The sequence below is a fragment of the Microcaecilia unicolor genome, chromosome 1 (assembly GCF_901765095.1).
Source record: "Microcaecilia unicolor chromosome 1, aMicUni1.1, whole genome shotgun sequence".
NCBI classification, from domain to species: domain Eukaryota; kingdom Metazoa; phylum Chordata; class Amphibia; order Gymnophiona; family Siphonopidae; genus Microcaecilia; species Microcaecilia unicolor.
The window spans coordinates 523,763,447-523,789,636 of NC_044031.1; the positions used below are offsets into that span (position 1 = coordinate 523,763,447).

At 41.5% G+C, this 26,190-nt stretch overlaps 1 protein-coding gene and 1 long non-coding RNA gene across 3 annotated transcripts in view; one reads left to right on the forward strand and one right to left on the reverse strand.

The window, feature by feature from the left end:
- The window catches only part of ZC2HC1A (zinc finger C2HC-type containing 1A), a 245,098-nt gene that overhangs the window by 171,545 nt on the left and 47,363 nt on the right, over positions 1-26,190 (forward strand). Inside the window, exon 8 of one of the 2 annotated variants that reach the window (XM_030215727.1) lies at positions 9,002-9,121. The exons of the other annotated variant lie outside the window; for it this stretch is intronic. Coding sequence (XP_030071587.1) covers positions 9,002-9,121 — 120 coding nt within the window. The remainder of the gene's footprint in view (positions 1-9,001; positions 9,122-26,190) is intronic. 2 annotated transcript variants of the gene reach the window in all.
- Positions 4,790-26,190, reverse strand: part of LOC115478439 — a 62,844-nt gene continuing 41,443 nt past the window's right edge. The window contains exons 2-3 of the long non-coding RNA XR_003943523.1: positions 5,148-5,216; positions 4,790-4,828 (exon numbers count right to left, since the gene is read on the reverse strand). This is a non-coding gene — a long non-coding RNA (uncharacterized LOC115478439). The remainder of the gene's footprint in view (positions 4,829-5,147; positions 5,217-26,190) is intronic.

A 26,190-nucleotide genomic window follows, 5' to 3' on the forward strand; every position in this document is an offset into this window, starting at 1 on the left:
AAAGCTCCTTTTGAGCTACTGAATTCCTGCCATCTGAAGTACTTGACCTGGAAGGTCGTTTTGGAAGCTGTTACTTCAGCTTGTAGGGTCAGAGAGCTTCAGGCCTTATACTAAGTTTCATCACAACAGAGTTGTCCTCCACACGCACCCTAAGATCCTGCCAAAAGTGGTGTCGGCGTTCCATCTGAACCAGTCTATTGTCTTGCCAGCAACTTTTCCCCATCCTCATGCCCACCCTGGCGAAAGCAGCTTGAACGCCTTGGACTGCAAGAGAGCATTGGCCTTTTACATGGAGCGGAAGAAGCCCTTCAGACAGTCCGCCCAGTTGTTTGTATCTTTTGATCCCAACAGGAGGTGGGTCGTCATCAGTAAATGCACAATTTCCAGTTGGCTAGCAGATTGTATTTCCTTTGCTTATGCCCAAGCTGAGCTGACTCTGGAGAGCCATGTCACGGCTCACAATGTCAGAGCCATGGCTGTGTTGGTGGCTCACTTAAAGTCAGCCTCCATTGAAGCGATTTGCAAGGATGCAATGTGGTCTTCAGTCCACATATTCACATCTCACTACTACCTTGAACAGGATACCCCACGCGACAGTCGGTTTGGGCAGTCGGTGCTGCAGAATCTGTTTGAGGTTTAGAATCCCACTCCACCCCCCTAGGCCCATTTTGTTCTGTTCCAGGCTGCACTCTCAGTTAGTTTGTATATAGTTTCAGGTTAATCTTAAGTTATGTTCTCGCCGTTGCAAGGCCCAATTGACCAATGTTTATTGTTTTGAGTGAGCCTGGATACCAGGGGTACCCCACTTGTGAGGATTATTGAGCCTGCTTGTCCTCGGAGAAAGCGAAGATACTTAACCTATAGCAGGTATTCTGTGAGGACAGCAGGCTAACAATCCTCACAAACCCGCCCACCTCCCCTTGGAGTTGTCTCCTCTATCTCTCTCTTTTTTTTTTTTTTTTTTACTCTTAACTGAACTGAGTACGGCCATGCAGCGGGCGGGAAGTCACTCGGTGCGTGCTCAGAAGGCTCTAGCAAACATTTTGCTATTCGAATGCCGGTTCCCGGGCTGGCAAGGATCACTGACCCACTTGTGAGGATTATTAGCCTGCTGCCCTCGGAGAATACTACAGATAAGTATCTTCGCGTTACACAACATATGCACCTACAGCAGACCAGTGGGACATACTTTGCATGTGTGCATTCCCTTGCACCTATCTATATGTATGTCCTGCACATTCCCATCCCTTACTGGCCACAAACCTCTGCTTGCCCTGCATAATTATCACTAGCACTGAGCGTTATGGCAGGCTAGGGAATGCCAGCAGAATGACAGCTAACAAGGGCTATGGGCTACCATGAGTGCTGTCACATTGATGATTGGATGGGGCCTATGGCACATTGCACTACCTCTGCCTTGACAGTGGGTGTTAGTGTGGGGGCACTGATTTAAACAAAGCATCCTGTTCTTGTTAGATGACTCAGGCACCCCACACCATAAGCCCCCTCCCACACAATAACCAAGATGCTTTTAATATGTTCCATTTGCATGATACCCTGGCCCGTGCATCCTCCAGTATATGATAGATTGTGGAGGGGGGAGGACGAGGACAGGAGTCTGGATGCCTGTGCTCAGTGTATGCCAGATCACCAATCCCCTGCACGTCCTCCTCCTATGGTCTGGAGGACCTGCTGCTTTATAGCGCTCAGTGTCTTGCTGGGATGACAGCTACCACTATCCCCTTGGCATTCCTGCGGAGCTGACTCTCATTATGCTTCAGTCCTTCATATCCTTGTTATCGAGAAATACTGCATTCAGTCTGTGACAGATCCCAACTCATACTTTATTTTGTGTAGGCACTGAGGTGTTGCCCTACCACACCAGAGAGATCTCTTCTTGACAAGCATATGTATTTCCTTTGAGGTAAAGTTACCCTTTCAGGTTAAAACCTGTTACTCAGGAGCCATTATAGTGTTTCTTATATCCAAATTCTCAGGGATTGTAAAATGACAACTTGCATGAAAATGTTGATAATCTGCATGTGGATGTTTCTGAATTTGCCAGCAGCAGTGAACATTTACAGCCACAAAACATGTATGCCTGCCGTTTTACAAGCAGATATTTCATCTGCTTGTAAAACGGCAGGCATACATGTTTTGTGGCTGTAAATGTTCACTGCTGCTGGCAAATTCAGAAACATCCACATGCAGATTATCAACATTTTCATGCAAGTTGTTATTTTACAATCCCTGAGAATTTGGATATAGGAAACATTATAATGGCTCCTGAGCAACAGGTTTTGACCTGAAAGGGTAATGCTAATGTGTTTAGCATTAATTTTGCATTATTCTTGGACATTTTGAGCCATGGCTTTTATTTCTCAGCCAGTTGGTTCACATTGCCAATTGGCCGGTCCATCTAATATTGTCAGCAATAGTCAGTAGATCTGTAGGCTATGGGTTGTGCTCCCTGATGGCCAAGCGTTACCAGAAATATAAGAAGGCAGACAAGGGGAAATGGCCTTTTCATATTCAGGCTTTGTTCATCTGGCTTCACTTTCTTTAGGAAGAGGCACAAAGGGGCATGTATGTCTTTTTACTAATGTTGGCTCTCATGTCCATATTTTCTATGCCCTCAGACCAAACACAGGGGAGTGCATCAGAGGATCTGTGGAAATGCATCTGATTGCAGTACTAGAAAGCCTGGCAATATCTTCATAATGTTTGACTACTGTTTGGACTAGGGGAGGCATAGGAATACATAGTTTTATCTCTATATGGTTTTTAGAGGTGCATGTGGGGATGAATAATGTTTTTAACACCGTTTAGTGTTTCCTGTTGGTATGGGGCTGATTAGCGAGGTGGGTGGGCAAAGCTTTTAACAACTTGTAAATAGTTCTTGTTTGGTGAGGGGAAAACTGCTGTGTATTGACAAGTTTTTGTGTGTATGTTAAACATAGTTATATATATTTTCAGCAACAGTATATAAGTATTTGCACTAAAAATCCATGTATAACTTTATACGCATGTTATGCATACAAAAATCACACCTTCTATTGTGGGTCAGCACTTAATATAATATATTTAGATGATGAATTTTTTCCACTGAACATGAGTTAGTAAACATCCCTCTGTGCTCCAAGGCACCTCTTTCTCCTTTGCTTTAAAAATATGTATTCTGCCATTGAGATAGACATGGGGAAGCCACAGCTTGCCCTGGGATCGATGGCATGAAATCTTGCTACCATTTTGGATTCTGCCAGGTATTTGTGACCTGGATTGGCCACTGTTAGAAGCAGGATACTGGACTAGATGGACCATCAGTCTAACCCAGTATGGCTATTCTTATGTTCTTATTCAAGCATGAAACTTTGGCCATTTTATGCATATAATTGGTGATGTTTTTGTATTTGTTTAAAGACGTGTGTTATACATTTTAATTATATTAATATAATATTTTATGAATATGTACATTCTTCTCTACTCCGCCTGGGAAAAGACAGAATAAAAATAATAAACTATAAGAGATGTGAGAACAGAAAGTGAGCCTGTTTTTAACCCCCAATAATTTTACTGAGAGGGGGGCAGGTAGTGTGGATTATGAATCACAGCAAGAGAAAATGGTAGCATCTAATTTGGCAGCGTTTAGCTAAGATTGTAATAATAGCAGAATATGAGTGTGAATCAAGTGGAGAGAGAATATGGATATTGTCAGCATATGTGAAGAAAGTGAGAGCAAGTGACTAAATATGTAAGGCAAGGTGGGGGGGGGGGGGGTGAGGGAAAAAAGATCCTAAAGAGTATAGGACTTAAAATGGTAAAGGCGGTTAGCTTAGCGGGGTTTTAAAAAGTTTTGGATGGCTGCCTAAAGGAAAAGTCCATAGACCATTATTAAAATGGACTTGGGGAAAATCCACTGCATATTTCTAGGATAAGCAGCATAAAATGTATTATACTTTTTTGGGATCTTGCCAGGTACTTCTGATCTGGATTGGCCACTGTTAGAAACAGGATGCTGGGCTTGATGATAGTGATTGAGGTGTAGATGAGGTATTAGAATAGTGAACTATAAATGAATGGTTAGTAAGATAAGATTGAAACCATAAAAATGCTTTATCAGAAATATTCAGATCTTCAAGTCTTTGAAGAAGTTTAATGTGATTTGACCTGTCGAAAGGGGCTGATAGATCAAGGGAGAGAACAAAATAATTTTTCCATCCATCACAGGATTAATCTTATATAACACAAAGCCCCAAGAAAAATATACTCAGCACATATACCAAACAAACATGTGCACCCATAACCTCAACAATGACAACCCTGCCTCTGAAAAATAGGTACTTGAAATACTGCATTGTGTCCCACAGCACCAGTGCACTTCCAAGTTGTACTGAACTATAGCAGAATACCTGAATTTGATCATCAGACAGAACACAGACCCACATATCTTTAGCAAATACATAAGTGCCAACAGACTAGTAATAGAAAGATCCAGACAAAAACTGAACTGTTAACTCCAAGAAGTTCGACTCTGTATGCAATACAGTACTTGAGAAAATAATGAAATCAGACTTCCCACAAAAGAATGAGCAGTAAAATCTCTGTATAATCCTGGGTGGAAGAGGAGCTGTAGCAGCAAAATATGTTGTATATTCCCACCAAGCAAGAAATGTGACCTGATACGGGGACAAAATCAAAAATAAAGAGTGGGAAGTGGGTCAGGCTCTTCAAAACAGACCATGGACTCACAATGTAGAATTAAAAATGTTTATTTAAGATGGCTCGACATGGTACCATGTTTCGGGGCACACGTGCCTGCCTCAGGACTCTGTGTAAAGGTGAACAAATGCATAAAAAGACAAATGAATAAATAGACAGTCCACAAAGTGATAAAATGATACATAATAATAAATGAATAATGATATAAAAATACAATAAAATAGAACATAGCAGAATACAACTTAAGATCAATTAATGAAGGACAAGAGGATAATGTATGCCTAAAAGATAGAAAGATAAATATAGATATATAGATATATATACAGCACAACTCAAGCTCAATTAATGAAGGTTAAAGTTATAACATTATATGTCTATAAAACAGAAAAATAAAAGATGAATATGTATTTTTAAAAGAGTAAACAAACCTTGATGCTTATATTAGACAATCACATCTATCCTTGGCAATATGTCTTTCACACCAAACATTAGCTGGTCTAAAAAAAAGAAACACTTAAATCAGTTGTGTAATGCGATGTGGAATGTGGTGCAAATGAAATGTGAACCAAAAAACATAAACCTAGTTTGGAAAATATATATTGAAAGATATTCTAATGAATAATGAATGTGAAAAGAGAGTAAAGTGCTGATAAAAGGTGTAAATATATCATCAATTATGAAAAACGCATGGACAATGAAATGTGTGACAAATGGAGTAACTGATGAATGAATATGGTGAAATGGGGTGAATTAATACCGAAAGAAAAGTGTGAGTGTGAAAGAGGAAAATGTGGAGTACTACACAATGTGTATATTGTAAAAAAAATAAAATGTGAGCGGTAAGTGAATGCATGATAGAACTCCCTACGCCAATACAGCAATCCCAATGTCATATCAGAAGACTAAGTGGTTAGAAAAAGATGACATTGAATATAAATAGTGTGCTATAAGAATCATTTACAGTGCGGCAGCTCAAGGAAAAAAATATCAAGGGGGGAAGAAGTAAATATGTCATACTGAGCAGAGAGATTGCTTATCTGCTAAAAAGAAGGAAATTCAAAGCGCCAGTATAGCAATTTTGTATGTATATAATCAAAGAAGTAATGTGAAGCGCTTGCATGGTGATGGGGCAATATGGGTAAAGCACTAAAATAAAATAACTTGAGGGGACAGCCTATCCTATAAGAGGTATATGTGTTTCGAAAGCTGTATGCAATTTGTAACTTAAAGTGCTGGCATAGTAATAAAGTGAATATATATGGAGCAGTATGGCATAAAACAATCTTATAATGATATAAAAATCTTATGACAGCTTAAGACTATCTTATAAGGACAGCTAAACCCACAGAAACCTGTGTGTATCAAAGCAATGTGCTTTTTGTAAACATATTTTCAAATGAGTGCTAATGGTGAAAAATAGTATTTTAAACCTTACCTTTAAAAAGACTGTTGATGAGAGTAAAAGTGTGTATATCATGTCAATGCTGCTGTAATGCTAGGAAAAATACACTAGACTTCAAGGGGAGTTTTTAAAGAAAGAAAAAGACGCCAAAAATAAACACATGTGCGTCAGTAAACAATTGGTAAACGGCACAGAAGTTGAAACTGCACAGAGGATTGATGGCACAGAAGTTAAAAATGCACAGAGAGTGAAAAGTACAAGGTGTAAAATGTACTTGATTATATCCAAATATAATAATAAATGCTAGATAAAAACGCTGTAAACTTTAAAAACTCTGTGGATGAAAAATATGGCTGTGTATATCGCACAGAACGTTGAACTTGTGGGAAAACAGAAAAACTATGGGAGAATGATGAACCTGCTGTATGTGAAAAAAATAAAATATAAAGTTATTGAACATATGCCTAACATCGTCTAGTAAAGTATATTAAAAAATGACCACAAAAAAGGGGTAAACGTGAAATATTAGTAGAGACGATGTGAAACAATGCCACAAGAGGGCATATGTGCTAAAGAAAAGAGAAGAACTGGAAGAAATGCGTGATGAAATATGTATGATATTAATGACCCTAAAGACTAACGGTTCTATACATGTGTATCATATAAACAAAAGAAAAAAGTGATTATAACTGTGCAGAATTGTAAAGTGATAAGGTAAATGATGGGAGATCAGAACTGAACAGATTAACAAGCTGTCATTGCTAAATAAATGGATGTATGTCACAAAAAGCTACATAAAAATGTGGACATTAATATGGATTAAAGTTGGAATAAATGGCCCATACTTGGAGGAATAAATCTATAGGTGAGGAGTTACCTGTATAGGTAGTTATACTTAAGAGTAAAACCTAAATTTCTGAAATTAAAACAGTGCCACACCAATGGTACAAAAGGAAGTATATATAAACCAGATCATACAGAATAAAATATAAACAGAACTGAATGATATATAAACATCTCAAACAAATCCATATTAAGCCACTGTAAATGGTATTTCTTTAAAACATTTAAAATATGATTTAAATGATAATGTGGAAAACTAAATGAAATGACACGTAAAAAGCAATTATCAAAACAAGTCCAAATAAATCACTATAAATGGTATTGTTTCTTATAAACTTTTGAAGTCATAATGTAAATGACAAATAATATGAATAATATATATAACACAAACAACTGATCGGGGACAATTCAGACCAGGACTAGAACGTAGATACTGTTCTTGTTCATCTCTCTATTCATTGCAATTTTATTTTACTGTGGTTACTATTAACTTAACCTATATAAATTTGTTGCTTGGGGATCGCATGTTGTTTTTACCTGCTCACAGCACTGGCCTCTTAATATATTTAAGTATAAAAAGTCAAATTTCTGGTAGTCACAATAACCATTTCTCACTTCTGTCACATTGTGCACTTTGAGTATAGTTACTAGTAGCCCACGTAGAATACTGTAGCAGCTGATTCTGATGCAGTTGCAGCCCAACTGGTACCAGACAACTATATTCCATTCTGAAAGAAGTGAAAATTTTTTTTTTAGAATCACTTTTCCTCTGTCTAGACTGGCCCATTGTTTCACCTCACTTGTGGGCCGATGATCAGAACTCTGGCGCTATTAGCAAAGAGCGCTGGCAAATAGTGCAGGAACAGTGCCGGAAAATAGCCTGCTAATGCTGGAAACTCATGCAAATTTTATGTTCACTATAAGAAGGGGAGGAATGTGCCTGGTTCATGCACACAAGAGTTTCACAGTAAGTACAGCTCTTGTACATATTCACCAGGCAAACCCAGAAGCAAAGCACACATTGGCGCTGTTCTTCTGCACCTTTAAACTTTTCAAAAATGTTTCCTCTGAAAAGCTTATATTTAAGCACAGAAAGCAGGTGCCAATGTCTTCTTTCACCTTTGGGCTTGCTCTGACTCGCACACATTTGTCTCTCACTACCAGCGCTTAGGAGCACATATGGACTTTCTTCTGCTTCCAAATTAAAAATAAACTTGCAGATTTTAAAATCGTGGGAAATCCTCTCTTCAAACACCACAATACCAGCTCCAAGTTGGCATTAGGTTTTCAGCGGTAAGGGCATCTTTGTTTTGTGTGCTGTTCTCTGAGCATTGGGAGGGAATAGAAAATGACCTCAACATCTGTTTGACTATCTAAATACTATTTGCGCTAATCTTTGGCTCACATGTTTCCCGCACTAGAGCCCTCTGAACATTCTGTGCATATTAATTCAAGTGCTAGTCCAGCGCTAATTGGCTCTTGGTGCTGGCTTTAGGTTCTGAGCATTGGCCCATTGAATAAGCAAATGTTATTTGTGATCCAGGTTTCTCCAGTCATCTCTTGTGTTCTTTTTCTGATTTTTATCACCAAAAGTGGCTTCAATTAATGTTATGACCTTTTTTTAATCTTTTGCCTCTTTCACAGTTTTAAGCCAGTTTGATTTCTCTTCCGTCACCTATCCCTTAACTCCCAGCCAGCACAGAGAGAAACTTTTGAGTTGCTTTAAAATGATTATCAAGCAGAGCATGTTCAAAACTTGGAGCAACATTACAGAAATTACATACGTTATCCATTGGATTTCATTTGGAGCAAACTTGTGACTGTGAGGCTTGTGATTCATAGATTGAATTTTGCGTGTACCACACCTTCTGTATTGCATCCAGAACGTGGTCACCAAAGCCACAAGCTGAAGAGGGTTCAGCTCTTATTTTTTAATGACCATCCTTTAAATTAAAGTAACACTTGTATATTTGTAATATTCTATAATTTAGCAAACTGGTAATTTCATTCTGAATACACCTTTATGTATTTTAATAGTAAGATGGACAAAGTAGGCCCACCACTTCGAACCGGAAGAGATTTGCAAAGATTATATTACTGTGATAGAAAAGCAGAGAGTACCATCAAAGGATCTAGTGAACTGTTACCAATTAACAAGTAAGTTCTCCCTTGTAAATGACTCTGGTTAATCTTTTCATATATGATGTTTAGAAAGGTTTAGGCTATTATAATTTTCAAGCTTTTAGGGGGTAATTGTATAAACTGCCAGTTCGGGTGAATAGAACACACTTTGTTGATTTACATGGAAATTATCCAAGGAAAGATACTTTCACATGTTTATACCAAGTTCTATGCATACTTTAAAAACATAAGAGAAAACCATGCAGGATCAAACAGAGTCCATCGAGCCCAGCGTCCATTTTCTAACAGTGGCCTGTCGGGGTCAGAAGTACCTGTTGATCCCAAAAAATCTGTTTTTCATAGCTGATTTACTAAGGATGAGCAATGACTCAACTGATTCTGACTAAAAAATTTTAGGGACTTTTTCTCCAGGAACTTCTTCAAACCTGTTTTGGATGAAATGTGCAAAAATATGTGAATAGTTTCAAAACATGATCTATCCCTGTTCCTAGAGTTGGCTTTAATATAGCCGGTAGTCATGAAACAGCACTACATCCCTATTTTTCCCATATAGGTGGTCAGTTTTGTTACAGCCCGTTTCCACATATAAAGATGTATTCTGTCGACAAACAGGATTGAGTCACGCACACAATTGGGTAGCATCATCCAATGGTGTCTGAACAAGAACTGCTTGCCCACAGCTCATAGTTAGTATAAAGTTTGTAGCTTGTGTGATCCTTCTTGCATGCAGCAGTCACAGGTCCTCTGTTTTCTTTTTCCACTTTGCTGAATGGAAATGAAACAAAGCTCTCCCATAAACTTTTTTCTAAATTGATTTCTTTGATGCTGTTTTCATCAGTTCCTTATTTGTTACTTTTCTATAAAAAAATAAAAACACATTATTTTTAAACCTTATACCCTAAAAAAACAAACAAAAAAGTAAGTAACTAAATATCACTAAAGTCATGTTTTAGACCCTGCCCAAAATGCAATAGAAAGATCCAAAATTTCATCATTCCAAGTGTGGCTTATGCTTAGGTCTCAATTTGCTTCAGATCCAGCACAGGAATTGGATGCTCTTAAAGCAGCTTCTAGGACTGCACAGAATCATAACTTCTCACCACTGCCTCAAAGAATAAAACCACTTAAGAATAGATGGTTCACAGTAGGCTCAGGCAGACTTCGTTATGTGACACGCAAGCATCCGCCCTCACAAGTGTTGCCCCTACAGAATTTTTTTGCTCCATTACAGCACAGTGATGATCCTGAAAATAGAACTGAGGCAGAAGAGAAAGAAATGAAGTTGAAACACAAGGATATGAAGGGACCCAAAGAGAATGATGATCACAGTGATTATCCTGATAATAGAACTGAGGCAGAAGAGAAACATATGAAGTTGAAACAAAAAGATATGAAGGGACCCAAAGAGAAAAGACACACCCAAATCACAAATGTTGAAGCACATAACAGGAAATGTAGATGGAAAGCGATGACCACAAATGCTTGCAGTCTAAGCAATAAAGTTCATGATCTTCAAGCCCTGATGTTGGAGGCAGACTTAGACATTGTTGCAATCACAGAGACGTGGCTCAGTGGTTCCCACGAATGGGATGCAAACATACCAGGCTATAATCTATTTAGGAAGGATAGAGAGGGGCGTAAGGTGGAGGAGTAGCTCTATATGTGAGAAACAATATCACGGCAACTGAAATGACAGGCACCTGGGGAAAGGAAGTAGCGATATGGATCACCTTAAAAAGAGATGATAGAACCTCTGTCCACGTGGGTGTTGTCTACAGACCTCCGACACAATTGGAAGAATTAGATAAAGACCTGATCGCAGATATTCAAAAGTTGGAAAAGAAGAGAGAGGTGCTGTTGCTGGGAGATTTCAATCTGCTGGAAGGTTCCATCTGCGGAATCGGAAAGAAGTAGAGAGATGGTAGATGCCTTTCAAAGTGCTCTGCTCAGACAAATGGTGACGGAACCCACGAGGCAGGGAGCGACGCTGGATCTGGTGCTCACAAATGGGGATAGTTTGTCAAATGTCCGAGTGGGTGCCCACATGGGCAGCAGTGACCATCAAACAGTTTGGTTTGATATGACAGCTGAAGTGGAGGGCGGCCACTCAAAACTCAAAAGTCCTGGATTTCAAGCATACTGACTTTAGTAAAATGGGGGAATACCTGAGAAAGGAGCTGATGGGCTTGGAATGCCCTCCCGCGGGAGGTGGTGGAGAGGAAAACGGTAACGGAATTCAACCATGCGTGGGATAAACATAAAGGAATCCTGTTCAGAAGGAAGGGATCCTCAGGAGCTTAGCCTTGAATGGGTGGCAGAGACGGTTGGGAGGCGGGGCCTAGTGCTGGGCAGACTTATACGGTCTGTGCCAGGGCTGGTGGTTGGGAGGCGGGGATAGTGCTGGGTAGACTTATACGGTCTGTGCCAGAGCCGGTGGTGGGAGGCGGGGCTGGTGGTTGGGAGGCGGGGATAGTACTGGGCGGACTTATACGGTCTGTGCCCTGAAAAAGACAGGTACAAATCAAGGTAAGGTATACACAAAAAACTAGTACATAATGAGTTTATCTTGTTGGGCAGACTGGGTGGACCGTGCAGGTCTTTTTCTGCCGTCATCTACTATGTTACTATGATCAAAAGGAGTGCAAGCATTTGCTTGAATGTTGCCATGAGCATAGAGAGATCATCTGAATTGCCTTCAGGAGCATTTCAAAGCTGAAAAAATGCCATTTGGGAAATGACAAGAGAACTACTCTATTGTGTAGAAAACTCCTGCATCTACACAGACCACTCAAGAATCTTCCATGGAGTGGCCTTTAAAACTGAAGGCACAGTGACCTTAGAGTCCAGTCTCCCCAGGCTCAAAGCAGTCCAAGTATACAAGTTTCCAGGCTTACAGTGCAGCCACTTTTGAAATGTCTACAAAAGCTTGATTTAAAACTGCTTTTGATGAAACATATGCAAACCAATGCAGAAAATTCTATCACTAAGAGGATATATATATAGACTCACTTTCTGCACAACATCAGTAGCAGTGTTAGTTTTAAACATTTTTTTATTGAACACAAAGATACAAGGCAACAGTAAAACAATGACAATGTTCAATTTTACAACATTTAATAGTCCCCATCCTACGACTCCCCTTCTCCCGAGCAAAGATAAATCTGGAATCGATATACCATGAGCCCAGTCAGGCATCCCAAAAACCTAAATTATACACATGTACTAAGAAAGCGAACTGAGGAAATTAACAAGAAGCACCAAATGAAAGGGGACTCATCCTCGATATAAGTACTCCCTCATCCATCCCTAACCTAAAAGTCCGAGGTCACCATTAGCCTGGTTTCTTATGGCTTCTGGTGAACAAAAAGAAAAGGAAAAATGGATAATAAGAAAGAGAGAACTGCATAAAGGTAGGACTACTGCCATGGAGATCCACAACAACGATCTACAAGGTATTCAGCAGCAGGCTTCTGCTCCATGGTGTCATATGAAGAATGTAGCTATCCCAAATCATCAGAAGGCATTTTTTTGCATCTAAAAGAAATGCATGCCTTCCAAACAAGCAGTTGATGAATCTGATTACGCTATTTCCAATAGGCTGGTGGTTCAGTAGGTGTCCACAACTGTAAAATACACTTCCATGCTAATAAACACAGTTTGCAGATTAGTAAAGAGGGGCATAATCGAACACGAACGCCTATCTCCATGGGCATCTATGTCCGAAAATGGGTACGTGAAGAGGCGGGACAGACCGTATTTTCAAACAAATGGTCGTTTTTCAGCTGGGCGTTTGTTTTTTTTAGCGATAATGGAAACTAAAAACGCCCAGCTCAAAAACGTCCTAATCTGAGCCATTTGGTCGTGGGAGGGGCCAGGATTCGTAGTACACTTGCCCCTATGACATGACAGGACACCAACTGGGCACCCTAGAGGTCAGTGCGGTGGACTTCAGACAACGCTCCCACATGCATAGCTCCCTTACCACGGGTGCTGAGCACCCAACCCCCCTCCCCCAAAACCCACTACCCACAAATGTACAACACTACCATAGCTCTTAGGGGTGAAGGGGGCACCTACATGTGGGTACAGTGGGTTTTAGAGGCCTCCCATTTACCAGCACAAGTGTTATAGGTGGGGGGGATGGGCCTGGGTCCACCTGGCTGAAGTGCACTGCGGTACCCACTAAAAGTGCTCCACGGACCTGCATACACGCAGGCCTCTAGGACTTGTTGCTGCTATATAACGTTGGCACACCAGTTGACACCTGAAGACTAATCTCTCCGAAAATGTCCTTTATTGGAATAAGCATGCTTACTCACAGTTAACTGCAGATCAGAGGTTGTGCCCCACTGGCAACGAGTCTCCCTGGTACTGAGATGAGCAGTAGGTCAGAGCTGGCAGAATGGTGTACAATGCCCTCTTTCAGCCACATTCAAGGTGAGAACTAAGTTCTGTAACGTGGCTAACATGTGAAAGGGATCTAAAACTGGCTTACAGAAATGGCCACTACCTCATGGACTACCGGAAACAAAACAGGGCACACTCTGACCCAGTAAGTAGGGGGAAAAGCACCATGGGAGTACAGCCTACCAACTACCAACATCGTGAGCATTTGCCACAAGCTAGTGGAATCACGGAGCCCAATACCCTACACCCACCACAATGCATTGCTGATGTTACTCTGCAGTGTGCATAGCAGAAAAGGTGTCACACTCACCCAAGAGCCACATCAGAACCAGGGAAAGGCTGTCACAGGATAGAACACATTCTGCTGTCATGGAGGTGGGTACGGCATTTGAGGCTGGCATAGAGGCTGGAAAAAAAAGGTTTTAAAGTGTTTTTTTTTTGGTGGGAGGGGGTTAGTGACCACTGGGGGAGTCCGGGGTGGTCATCCCCGATTCCCTCCAGTGGTCATCTGGTCAGGTAGGGCACTTATTTGGGACTTCGTGAAAAAAAGGGTCCACAAAAAGTGACCCAAAATCGCGGTAAAAACGCCTTTTTTTCGATTATCAGCTGAAGACGCCCATCTCTTCTCGGCCGATAACCACGCCCCAGTTCCGCCTTCACCACGCCTCCGACACGCCCTCGTCAACTTTACCCGTTTCTGCGACGGATTGCAGTTGGAAACGCCCAAAATCGGCTTTCGATTATACCGATTTGGGCGCCCACGGGAGAAAGACGCCCATCTCCCGATTTGGGTCGCAATATAGGCGTTTTTCTCTTTCGATTATAAGCAGGAAAGTTTCCTCTTTAGATCTCCCTCTTATTAGTCCCTGCTTTATCCAATAGGAGATTGACAGGGGAATTCAGCAAGGGTTTACCTGTTATAATTGAGATGTAGTGTACAATGTAATTCCAAAACTGCTGGATCTGTGGGCAAGCCCAGAAAGAGTGAAACAAAATATTGTCTGATCCTAGGCATTTACCACAAACGGAGAAACTATATTCGACCTGACTTATATAATTGCACTTGAGTGAAATAGGCCCTATGTAATGTGTGAAAATAACATTCTCTAAGGTCAGCATTAGAAGTTAAACCTGGTAGAATTCAACTTGGAAAAGAGATGGATAAGGGAAGATATGATTGAGGTGTACAAAATCCTGAGTGGTGTGAAACGAGTAGAAGTAAATCAATTTTTTACTTGTTCCAAAAGTACAAAGACTAGGGGATGCTCGAGGAAGTTATATGGAAATACTTTTAAAACAAATAGGAGGAAATATTTTTTCACTCAACGAATAGTTAAGCTCTGGAACTCTTTGCCGGAGGATGTGGTAACAGTGGTTAGCATATCTGAGTTTAAAAAAGGTTTGGATAAATTCCCGGAGGAAAAGTCCATAGTCTTCTATTGAGGCAGACATGGGAAACAACTGCTTGCCCTGGGATTTGTAGTATGGAGTGTTGCCATGATTTGGGTTTCTGCCAGGTACTTGTGACCTGGCTTGATCACTCTTTGGAAAACAGGATACTGGGCTAGATGGACCATTGGTCTAACCCAGTATGGCTACTCTTATGTAGGGTGCTCGTCCTAGTAGCAATTAACTTCAACCAGGAGAGTTAGAGAACTTCAGGAATTGGTAACATATGGGAAAGCCCTCTAGACTGTAAATAGGCTCTCAGCTGCTACTTAAAGAACTGAATCATTTAGAATATCTGCTCAACTTTTCATCTTCTTTGATCCTAATAGGCATGGTAGGCCATTGCATAAAGGACTATAGCAAACTGGATGACTTTTGTATACAGTTCTTCTATGAACAGACATGATCCTTTCAGCTCCAAGGTCAGTTCTCATCAAATTAGAGCTACTGCAGCAAGACTGTCTCTTATTCTACTTTGCTGAATGCCATCCGCAAAGCAGCAATGCGGTCCTTCTTTCATTCTTTAGTGTACATTTGCTTTGGGTTGTTTTTTTTTTTTATATACAAACCTTCACCATAGGACATTGCCTTTGGTGAAGCAATGCTAGCCATTCTGTCTCTATGAGCCAACTATGCGGTCAGCTATAAGAAACTTGAGCAACCGTAAACTTGGGTGTTACCCGCTTATGTGCCTGACTCCAGTCCTGCTTGTCGATGGGAAAGGCAGTGTTGCTTACGTGTAACAGGAAGTTTCTTTATATAGCACACAGTACCCACCACCTCCGAGAATTGCATGCATTGAGCTTTTAAACCTGCTGAGGAGACCACTTCATGAGGGAAGGACTATGCAGATTGAGAACTTCATATGAAGTTTTGGACTTAGGGATATCAGTTCTGTTCTAGTGCTATTGTATGGTATCACTCACCTATTGTGTGCCTCATCAATCCTCTTGTCTATGGAAAACACCTTTTACTAGTGAGCAACTGTACTCATTAAACACAAAACAGGCTCATAAAACTTTATAGTCAAACGTGTAGAAATATGCAGGCTGAAAAGATGATGCATAGGCATTCACAAGGGGATAGTTTGGGCAGAGCAGGGATAGAGCTGTAATTTACATAAATATTTATGGGAGCATTTGTGCTACAGATGTTGTTTTTCAGGTCTGTTTTATAAAAGCATGTAGGCACCTACCATATGCAACCTCTATTATAGGGGCTTTTTATGACTTTTCAGATAGGTGCCTGTTATAAAATTACCCTCATCCTGTACTACACCTGTGGATCTGTTTGGAGGTAAATGCCATACATGCAGAACTGGTGGTACTGAAATTAAATTTAGACAACATTTTGTTAATTAAAATCTCAATGGGGTGTCGAACATTCCAAAAGAATAAGTAAAAACAGGGAAAGGTATAGGCTTTTATGTCTTCCTTTTTGTTTCCGTATTACCAGCATCCTGAATGTTACTTAATTGTATATAAATATTTCATATATAATCATTTTAGATATCCTGAAAACCCCACTGGCTGGGTGTGTCCTGGAGATTGAGTTAAGGGCTACTGGTTTAAATATATGAAAAGATTTGGTATGGGACCTTTTATCTTGACCAAGACGGGATTTAGTCAATCAAGTTTAAAAGGACTGTGCTGTAAACTTACTCAGAAGGAAAAGATATATGCACTGAATAGCCAAATCATGCAGTGCTCTTCCCCCTGAAAACTTCTAAAAGTTTTTAAAATAAATTTCTAGAGAATACTTCTTGTGTTAATTGATATTCAGTCAGGGATTCATAATTGTGTACTGATCCAGTGATTTGTCTCCCTTTTGAGGGGAGGGGGGGTTCAGGAAGAAAAATGGTATTTTTTTTTCACTTGTGTGACTGAGGTTCAGAAGGTTTAGTTTTGGTTTTTTTTTGTAAAGAAATGTTAGATGTCAGCTAAAATAGATGATTTGGTCTGTTCAGTCTGTCTGTTTCTTCCTACCTATTATTCTGTGGTCTTCTCCTTCCCTTTTCCTCTACATTTTTTTTCGTGTCTGTCCCATACACGATTGAGTTCTGCCACTGATTTATTTCTTTTGCAAGCAGGAGTAAATCAAAAACAAATGGGTGAGGTCTTTCAACAGTACCAACATGGATTGCTTTCACAATGTGCTGGATTTCTGTGTGGCCTCTATCTTGTGAATTCTGTTTTTGTGGGACTTATTATCCGGACGTTGTTTATCCTTTTCTCAAATTTTTGTCATTGGTGCTGCTGTTCTGCCTGTATATGTTTTTGTTTTTAATCCAAGACCCACTTTTACCTCCTCACGAAGCCTATTTTAAAATTACGATCAAGTTGGACCTTGCATGCTCTAAGCTGTGTCCTTGTGAGCAGACAGTGACAAACTCCTGACACCCATTCTATCTGAGATTGGACTGTTTGAAGAGAAAGCTAGATCCTGAAATGCCATGAGCCTTGACACAAGCAGAAGCTGTTCTATAGCCAATGCAGTTGGCACAGACAGAAATCTTATCAGTCGACAATGCCAGTGCCGAAGGACCTAGCACATAGGTTAGCCTTTGAAAAGGCGCGCGAAAGCTTTCCTTCTAATAAGTTCTGGGAGAAGAGGATATTTCTCTGGTAAGTGAACAAATTTTGCTTGTGCTTTCGGAATTTGAAGATTGGGGTTTAAAGGAGGAACTGTAAGTTAGTGATAGGCTGATATCCTTAATACTTTAGCAAGTTTTAAATTACGGAAAAACTCAAAAAACACTAAGATGGAGTCAGCAGTCCAGCAGCGAGAGGGGTGCTATCCAGTCTTTTGCATTGAGTGTCACATGTATGATTATCTCCCAATTGGTGAGGTGTCATATGTGTGTGCCCGATGCAAAGAGCTCCTAGCTCTCAGAGAACGTGTCCGTTCCCTTGAGGCTAGAGTAGCAGACTTGATGGAGCTGAGGGAGACAGAGAGGTACATAGAGGAGACCTACAGGGATGTTGTAGAGAAGTCCCACCTCCAGTCAGGTAGCCCCTGTGCTACCTTGGAGGAGGGAGGTCTCCTAGAAGGAGAGCATCACCCTGGTGAAGTAGGAAGTACTCCTGTAGCCAGGACCTGCCCACCAGGGGATGTATTATCCTTTCGCACCGAGGATATATCTCCAAATGTTGCCCGGGAGGGAAAGGTTAGGACAGCTGTTGTACTTGGTGATTCGATCATTAGGCATATAGATAGCTGGGTGGCTGGTGGACGTGAGGATCGCCTGGTGACTTGCCTGCCTGGTGCGAAGGTGGCGGACCTCACGTGTCACCTAGATAGGATTCTAGATAGTGCTGGGGAGGAGTCCGCTGTCTTGGTACATGTGGGTACCAATGACATAGGAAAATGTGGGAGAGAGGTTCTGGAAGCAAAATTTAGGCTCTTAGGTAGAAAGCTGAAATCCAGATCCTCCAGGGTAGCATTTTCTGAAATGCTACCTGTGCCACGCGCAGGGCCCAAGAGACAGGCAGAGCTCCAGAGTCTCAATGCGTGGATGAGACGATGGTGCAGGGAGGAGGGCTTTAGATTTGTTAGGAACTGGGCAACATTCTGGGGAAGGGGGAGCCTATTCCGAAAGGATGGGCTCCATCTTAACCAGAGTGGGACCAGGCTGCTGGCATCGGCGTTTAAGAAGGAGATAGAGCAGCTTTTAAACTAGAAATGGGGGGAAGGCCGACAGTCGCTCAAAAGAGCATGGTTCGGGATAAGGTATCTTTCAAAGATATCACCATAACAGGGAAGATAGAGTATCCTGATAGTGAGGTTGCAAAAGAGATTGTAGTAGATCGGGTATCTTTAAATAACAATAAAAATCAGACAAAAGATTGCCAATTAATACTGTCAAGTACTAAGCATGATGTACTTAGGAACAACAAACATAGTTTGAAATGTCTATATGCGAATGCCAGGAGCCTAAGAAATAAGATGGGGGAGTTAGAATATATTGCACTAAATGAAAAATTAGATATAATAGGCATCTCTGAGACCTGGTGGAAGGAGGATAACCAGTGGGACACTGTCATACCGGGGTACAAATTATATCGTAGTGATAGGGTGAATCGGATTGGTGGAGGGGTAGCATTGTATATTAACGAGAGCCTTGAATCAAATAGATTGAAAATTCTGCAGGAAGCAAAACACTCCTTGGAATCACTGTGGATTGAAATTCCATGTGCAAAGGGGAAAAGGATAGTGATAGGAGTGTACTACCGTCCGCCTGGCCAGGACGAACAGACGGATGCGGAAATGTTAAAGGAAATCAGGGACGCAAACAAACTGGGCAACACAATAATAATGGGGGATTTCAATTACCCGCATATAGACTGGGGTAATGTAACATCTGTACACGCAAGGGACATAAGATTTCTTGATGAAATCAAGGACAGCTTCATGGAACAGCTAGTTCAGGAGCCGACAAGAGAAGGAAAAATACTAGACTTAGTCCTTAGTGGTGCTCATGATCTAGTGCAGGGGGTAACGATACGAGGGCCGCTTGATAACAGTGATCATAATATGATCGGTTTTGATATTGGCATTGAAGGAAGTGAAACTAGGAAATCAAGTACGCTAGCGTTTAACTATAGAAAAGGTGATTACGACAAAATGAGAAAAATGGTGAAAAAAAGACTGAAAGGAGCAGCTCGCAGAGTAAAAAACTTGCATCAGGCGTGGATGCTGTTTAAAAACGCCATCCTGGAGGTTCAGGACAAATATATTCCACGTATTAGAAAAAAGGGAAAAAAGACTAAACGTCAGCCGGCGTGGCTAAACAGTAAGATAAAGGAAATCATTAGAGCCAAAAAACAATCCTTCAGAAAGTGGAGAAGAGAACCAACTGAAAGTAACAGGATAGATCATAAGGAATGCCAAGCCAAATGCAAAGCGGAGATAAGGAGGGCAAAAAAGGACTTTGAGAAGAAATTAGCGTTGGAAGCAAAAATACATAGTAAAAACTTTTTTAGATACATTAAAAGCAGGAAACCGGCCAAAGAGTCGGTTGGGCCGCTGGACGAAAATGGTGTTAAAGGGGCGATCAAGGAGGACAAAGCCGTAGCGGAGAAATTAAACGAATTCTTTGCTTCGGTCTTCACCGAGGAGGATTTGGGGGGGACACCGGTGCCGGAAAGAATATTTGAAGCGGGGGAATCGGAGAAACTAAACAAATTCTCTGTAACCTTGGAGGATGTAATGGGTCAGTTCAGCAAGCTGAAGAGTAGTAAATCACCGGGACCTGATGGTATTCATCCCAGAGTATTAATAGAACTAAAAAATGAACTTGCGGAGCTACTGTTAGAAATATGCAATCTGTCCCTAAAATCGAGTGTAATACCGGAAGACTGGAGGGTAGCCAATGTTACTCCGATTTTTAAGAAGGGTTCCAGAGGAGATCCGGGAAATTATAGACCGGTGAGTCTGACGTCGGTGCCGGGCAAGATGGTGGAGGCTATTATTAAGAATAAAATTGCAGAGCATATACAAAAACATGGACTGATGAGACAAAGTCAGCACGGATTTAGTGAAGGGAAGTCTTGCCTCACCAATCTAATGCATTTTTTTGAGGGGGTAAGCAAACATGTGGACAATGGGGAGCCGGTTGATATTGTATATCTGGATTTTCAGAAGGCGTTTGACAAAGTGCCGCACGAAAGACTCCTGAAGAAATTGCAGAGTCATGGAATCGGAGGTAGGGTATTATTATGGATTAAGAACTGGTTGAAAGATAGGAAGCAGAGAGTAGGATTGCGTGGCCAGTATTCTCAGTGGAGGAGGGTAGTTAGTGGGGTCCCGCAGGGGTCTGTGCTGGGTCCGTTGCTTTTTAATGTATTTATAAATGACCTAGAGATGGGAATAACTAGTGAGGTAATTAAATTCGCCGATGACACAAAATTATTCAGGGTCGTCAAGTCGCAGGAGGAATGTGAACGATTACAGGAGGACCTTGCGAGACTGGGAGAATGGGCGTGCAAGTGGCAGATGAAGTTCAATGTTGACAAGTGCAAAGTGATGCATGTGGGTAAGAGGAACCCGAATTATAGCTACGTCTTGCAAGGTTCCGCGTTAGGAGTTACGGATCAAGAAAGGGATCTGGGTGTCGTCGTCGATGATACGCTGAAACCTTCTGCTCAGTGTGCTGCTGCGGCTAGGAAAGCGAATAGAATGTTGGGTGTTATTAAGAAGGGTATGGAGTCCAGGTGTGCGGATGTTATAATGCCGTTGTATCGCTCCATGGTGCGACCGCACCTGGAGTATTGTGTTCAGTACTGGTCTCCGTATCTCAAAAAAGATATAGTAGAATTGGAAAAGGTACAGCGAAGGGCGACGAAAATGATAGTGGGGATGGGACGACTTTCCTATGAAGAGAGGCTGAGAAGGCTAGGGCTTTTCAGCTTGGAGAAGAGACGGCTGAGGGGAGATATGATAGAAGTGTATAAAATAATGAGTGGAATGGATCGGGTGGAGGTGAAGCGACTGTTCACGCTATCCAAAAATACTAGGACTAGAGGGCATGAGTTGAAGCTACAGTGTGGTAAATTTAAAACGAATCGGAGAAAATTTTCTTCACCCAACGTGTAATTAGACTCTGGAATTCATTGCCGGAGAACGTGGTACGGGCGGTTAGCTTGACGGAGTTTAAAAAGGGGTTAGATAGATTCCTAAAGGACAAGTCCATAGACCGCTATTAAATGGACTGGAAAAATTCCTCATTTTTAGGTACAACTTGTCTGGAATGTTTTTACGTTTGGGGAGCGTGCCAGGTGCCCTTGACCTGGATTGGCCACTGTCGGTGACAGGATGCTGGGCTAGATGGACCTTTGGTCTTTCCCAGTATGGCACTACTTATGTACTTATGTACTTATGTAAGAGTATTCTTTATCACTGGTGCTACACATAGTGTAGCAGTGTAGTCGGTGCAAGAGCAGCTGTCACAGGAGCAACCCTCTGTGCAGGACAAAATGTGCTCAGTGCATGAGAAGCCACCTATGCAGGAGAAAATATTCTTCATTAAAATTATAGTATTCTGCACAGACATTGTCATTGGAGTCAAAATCACCATCAGTTCCAGAAGCAGATGACTTTTCTCTGGGATCTTTTTCAGGAGTAGTGCCAACGTCTAGTTTTGATAGTGATAGCATGAAACATTTGTTCGAATTGGTTTTGAAAGCGTTTTTCAGCAACATCCCAGCACTGTCTGCTGTGAAGTGTCCAATAACACAGGTATTAGAAGGTCTTAAGGGCTGATCCCCTTCTAGGCCATTATGGGGCAATTTCATCAAATAGTTTCCCATTCCCAATGTTCCAATCAACCAAAACTCCACAATGGAAACATCTGGAGACTAGATCTGACTTAGTCCAGAGCCATGTCACTCCTGTCCCCACCAGCCCTGCAAAAAGATTACTTTGTCGCTAAGGAACACCATTTTTCATCAGGCTGAAAGATCTCTATTCATTGATGGGGTGATTCTCTGAATTGGTCAGAGAGGGATCTTTTCTTTTTTTTTTTTTTTTGTATGCTTTACTTCCTGTCCAGGCTCTCTTATTTCCTCATTTCTATCCTCTTACCTTCTTCAAAGAACTACCACTTCTTTGTTTTTCTCTCTTTCCATAGCTGTGTGTATCTTTCAGTTGCCTCCCAAACACTCTAGGTCCTTCAAATAGTTTCCCCTCCCCATCTTTCTACACTCAGTCTTGCAGCCCTTCTCCTACCACTCGCCCAAATCATTTAAACCCCATTGGTCTAATGATATTATTATTATTATTATTATTATCATAATATATATTATTATCAGTCCCCACTATCCATTGTCTAATTTATGTAAAAAAAAAAATTATTCCCATCTCAAATTTCTAGGTGGATTATAAATAAAACATATACAAATATAAAAGAATACAATTACTAATATTCAAATGATAACACACTATCCTAAGTCCCCACTGTTCTACCACTATACCCAAACCCTAAATCCCCACTTACACTTCAAGTGCCCAGCTAATCCTTTATCTTCTGGTCTCCCACACCAATCTGAGTACCCACCCATAAACATGAGCCCATTCTCTTCCACATTCAGTATCTGCCCTCCTGCCTCTTGCCTCTTTTCCCAGCATCCATTGCCCCTTCCTTTTCCTCCTATCTTTCTCCCCTTGTCTGGCTTCTCTAATGTTTGTTGTTCTTGCCTTTCCTTCTCCTTGTACCCCAGTATATATTGCTCTTCTCCTCTCTCCATCTGACCCTGCATCTGCCCTTGCTTCTCATTCCCTCCAATGATCAGCCATCCTCTCCCTTCTTAAATTCCCACCACCACCACACATGCACTCAGCATTGGCCCTGCTCTTTAACCCCAGTCCCAGTATCAGTATTCCCACCCAAAAATCCAACCTCAACATCAGCCACAGCCCCCATGCCTACCCCCCAAATGCTGAACATTTGGGTAGTTCAGAAAAAGTAAATGACACTTTCTTATTCTTGTGCACTTCAGTTTCTTACAAGAAACAGTGCCTCATCTAGTGTTTCAGAATTGCTGTGGAGCAGGCAGCCAGCAGAGGCTTAGAGAAGTAGAGCAGCAGAGTGAAGCAACAAACTTCCACTGCTGGAAAGGTGAGCCAAAGAGTTAGATGAGACAGCAGGAAAAGACCTCTACTGCTTTCATTACTGTTAAATTTGGGTGTCCTGAACCAGTATTTAACTAGCTGTCTCCTTAAATGGCCCTTATGAGAGAAGGCCATAGAACAGGTTCCAGAGCTCAAAATCACAGAGGGCATCTGCTTCACATATTGCTTAATTCTGAAGACATCACTGCAGCGAGGGAATTGAATTTGAACTGCACTGAAAATTCTTTAGGAAACAAAACACATCTTGGAATCCTTATGGATTGTAATTCCATGTGTAAAGGGATAAAGGATAGTGATAGGTGTGTACTATCGTCCACCTTGCCAGGATGAACAGATGAATGTAGACATGTTATCAGAAATTAGGGAGGCTAACAAACTGGGCAACACAATAATAATGGGTTATTTCAATTACCCCAATATTGACTGGGTAGTTGTAACATCAGGGCATGCTAGGGAGGTAAAATTCCTTGATTATTATTATTATTACATTTGTACCCCGCGCTTTCCCACATAATACATGCTCAATGCAGCTTACATAGTAATTTGAAATACAAAGTTAATAGAATTTTAATAAAACAGTAGTAAAACAATGTAAAGTTGGGCTTAGTAGTGCATGATAAGTTGAGCTAGATAATATATGACTAGGATAAAAGAGGGTAGACAGGATAGGATAGTGTAATTTGGGAGAAAGGGTAAGGAGGGATAAAATTAAGGAGAGATGGAAAGAGAAGGATGGGAGGTTGGTGTTTTGATGAAATCAAGGATTGCTTTATGAAGCAGCTGGTACAGGAGCCAACAAGAGAAGGAAAAATTCTAGACCTCGTCTTTAGTGGAGCGCATGATCTGGTGCAGGAGGTAATGGTGATGGGGCCGCTTGATAACAGTGATCAGATTTGATATCTGCTTTGGAGTAAGTGCACATAGGAAAGCCAATATGTTAGCATTTAACTTTTAAAAAGGAGACTGATAAAATGAGAAAAACGGTGAAAATAACAACTTAGAGGAGCAGCTGTGAAGGTCAAAAATTTACATCAGCCATGGATGCTGTTCAAAAATACCATCCAGGAAGTCTAGGTCAAATATATTCCTTGTATTAAAAAAAGGAGGAAGGAAGATCAAATGACAGCCAGCATAGTAAAAAATGAGGTGAAGGAAGCTATTATAGCTAAAAGAAAATCCTTCAGAAAATGGAGGAAGGAAACGACTGAAAATAATAAGAAACAACATAAGTAATGCCAAGTCAAATGCAAAGCATTGATAAGGACGATAAAGAGGGACTTTGAAAAAAAGATTGCGTTGGAGGCAAAAACACATAGAGGGGCATAATCGAACGCGAACGCCCATTTCCATGGGCGTCTGTGTCCGAAAACGGGTATGTGAAGTGGCGGGACAGACCGTATTATCGAAAAAGATGGGCGTCCATCTTTTGTTTCGAAAATATGGTTTGGACAGACCAAATGCCATGGATTTGATCCCTTCTGAGATGGGCGCCCAGCTCAGAAACGTCCCAATCCAAGCCATTTGGTCATGGGAGGGACAAATGTACAATACTACCATAGCTCTTAGGGGTGAAGGGGGCAACTACATGTGGGTACAGTGGGTTTTAGAGGCCTCCCATTTACCACCACAAGTGTTATAGGTGTGGGGGGGGGGGGGGGGTACGGGCCTGGGTCTGCCTGCCTGAAGTGCACTGCAGTACCCACTAAAGGTGCTCCAGGGACAGAACTTGTTGCTGGTGTACAACCTTGGCACAGCAGTTCACACCTGAAGACTAATCTCGCTGAAAACGTCCTTTATTTGAATAAGCACGTTTACTCACAGTTAACTGCAGATCAGAGGTTGTGCCCCACTGGCAACGAGTATCGCTGATACTGAGATGAGCAGTAGGTCCGAGCTGGCAGAATGGTGTACAATGGCCTCTTTCAGCAACATTCAAGTTAAGAACTAAGTGCTGTAACGTGGCTAACACGTGAAAGGGATCTAAAACTGGCTTACACAAATGGCCACTACCTCATGGACTACCGGAAACAAAACAGGGCACACTCTGACCCAGTAAGCAGAGGGAAAAGCACCATGGGAGTAGAGGCTACCAACTACCAACATCGTGAGCATTTAACACAAGCTAGTGGAATCACGGAGCCCAATACCCTACACCCACCACAATGCATTGCTGATGTGACTCTGCAGTGCCCTTAACAGAAAAGGTGTCACACTCACCTGAGACCCACATCAGAACCAGGGAAAGGCTGTCAGAGGATAGAACACATTCTGCCGTCATGGAGGTGGGTACGGCATTTGAGGCTGGCATACAGGCTGGGAAAAAAAAGTTTGTAAAGTGGGGTTTTTTGGTGGGAGAGGGTTAATGACCACTGGGGGAGTGAGGGGAAGTGATCCCCGATTCCCTCCAGTGGTCATCTGGTCAGTTGGGGCACTTTTTTGGGACTTGGACCTGAAAAAAAAGGGTCCAAATAAAGCGGACCAAATTCTCGTCAAAAATGCCCTTGTTTCGATTATCAGCTAAAGATGCCCATCTCTCAGCCGATAACCACGCCCCAGTCCCGCCTTCGCCACGCCCCCGTGATCTTTGTTTGTCTCCATGA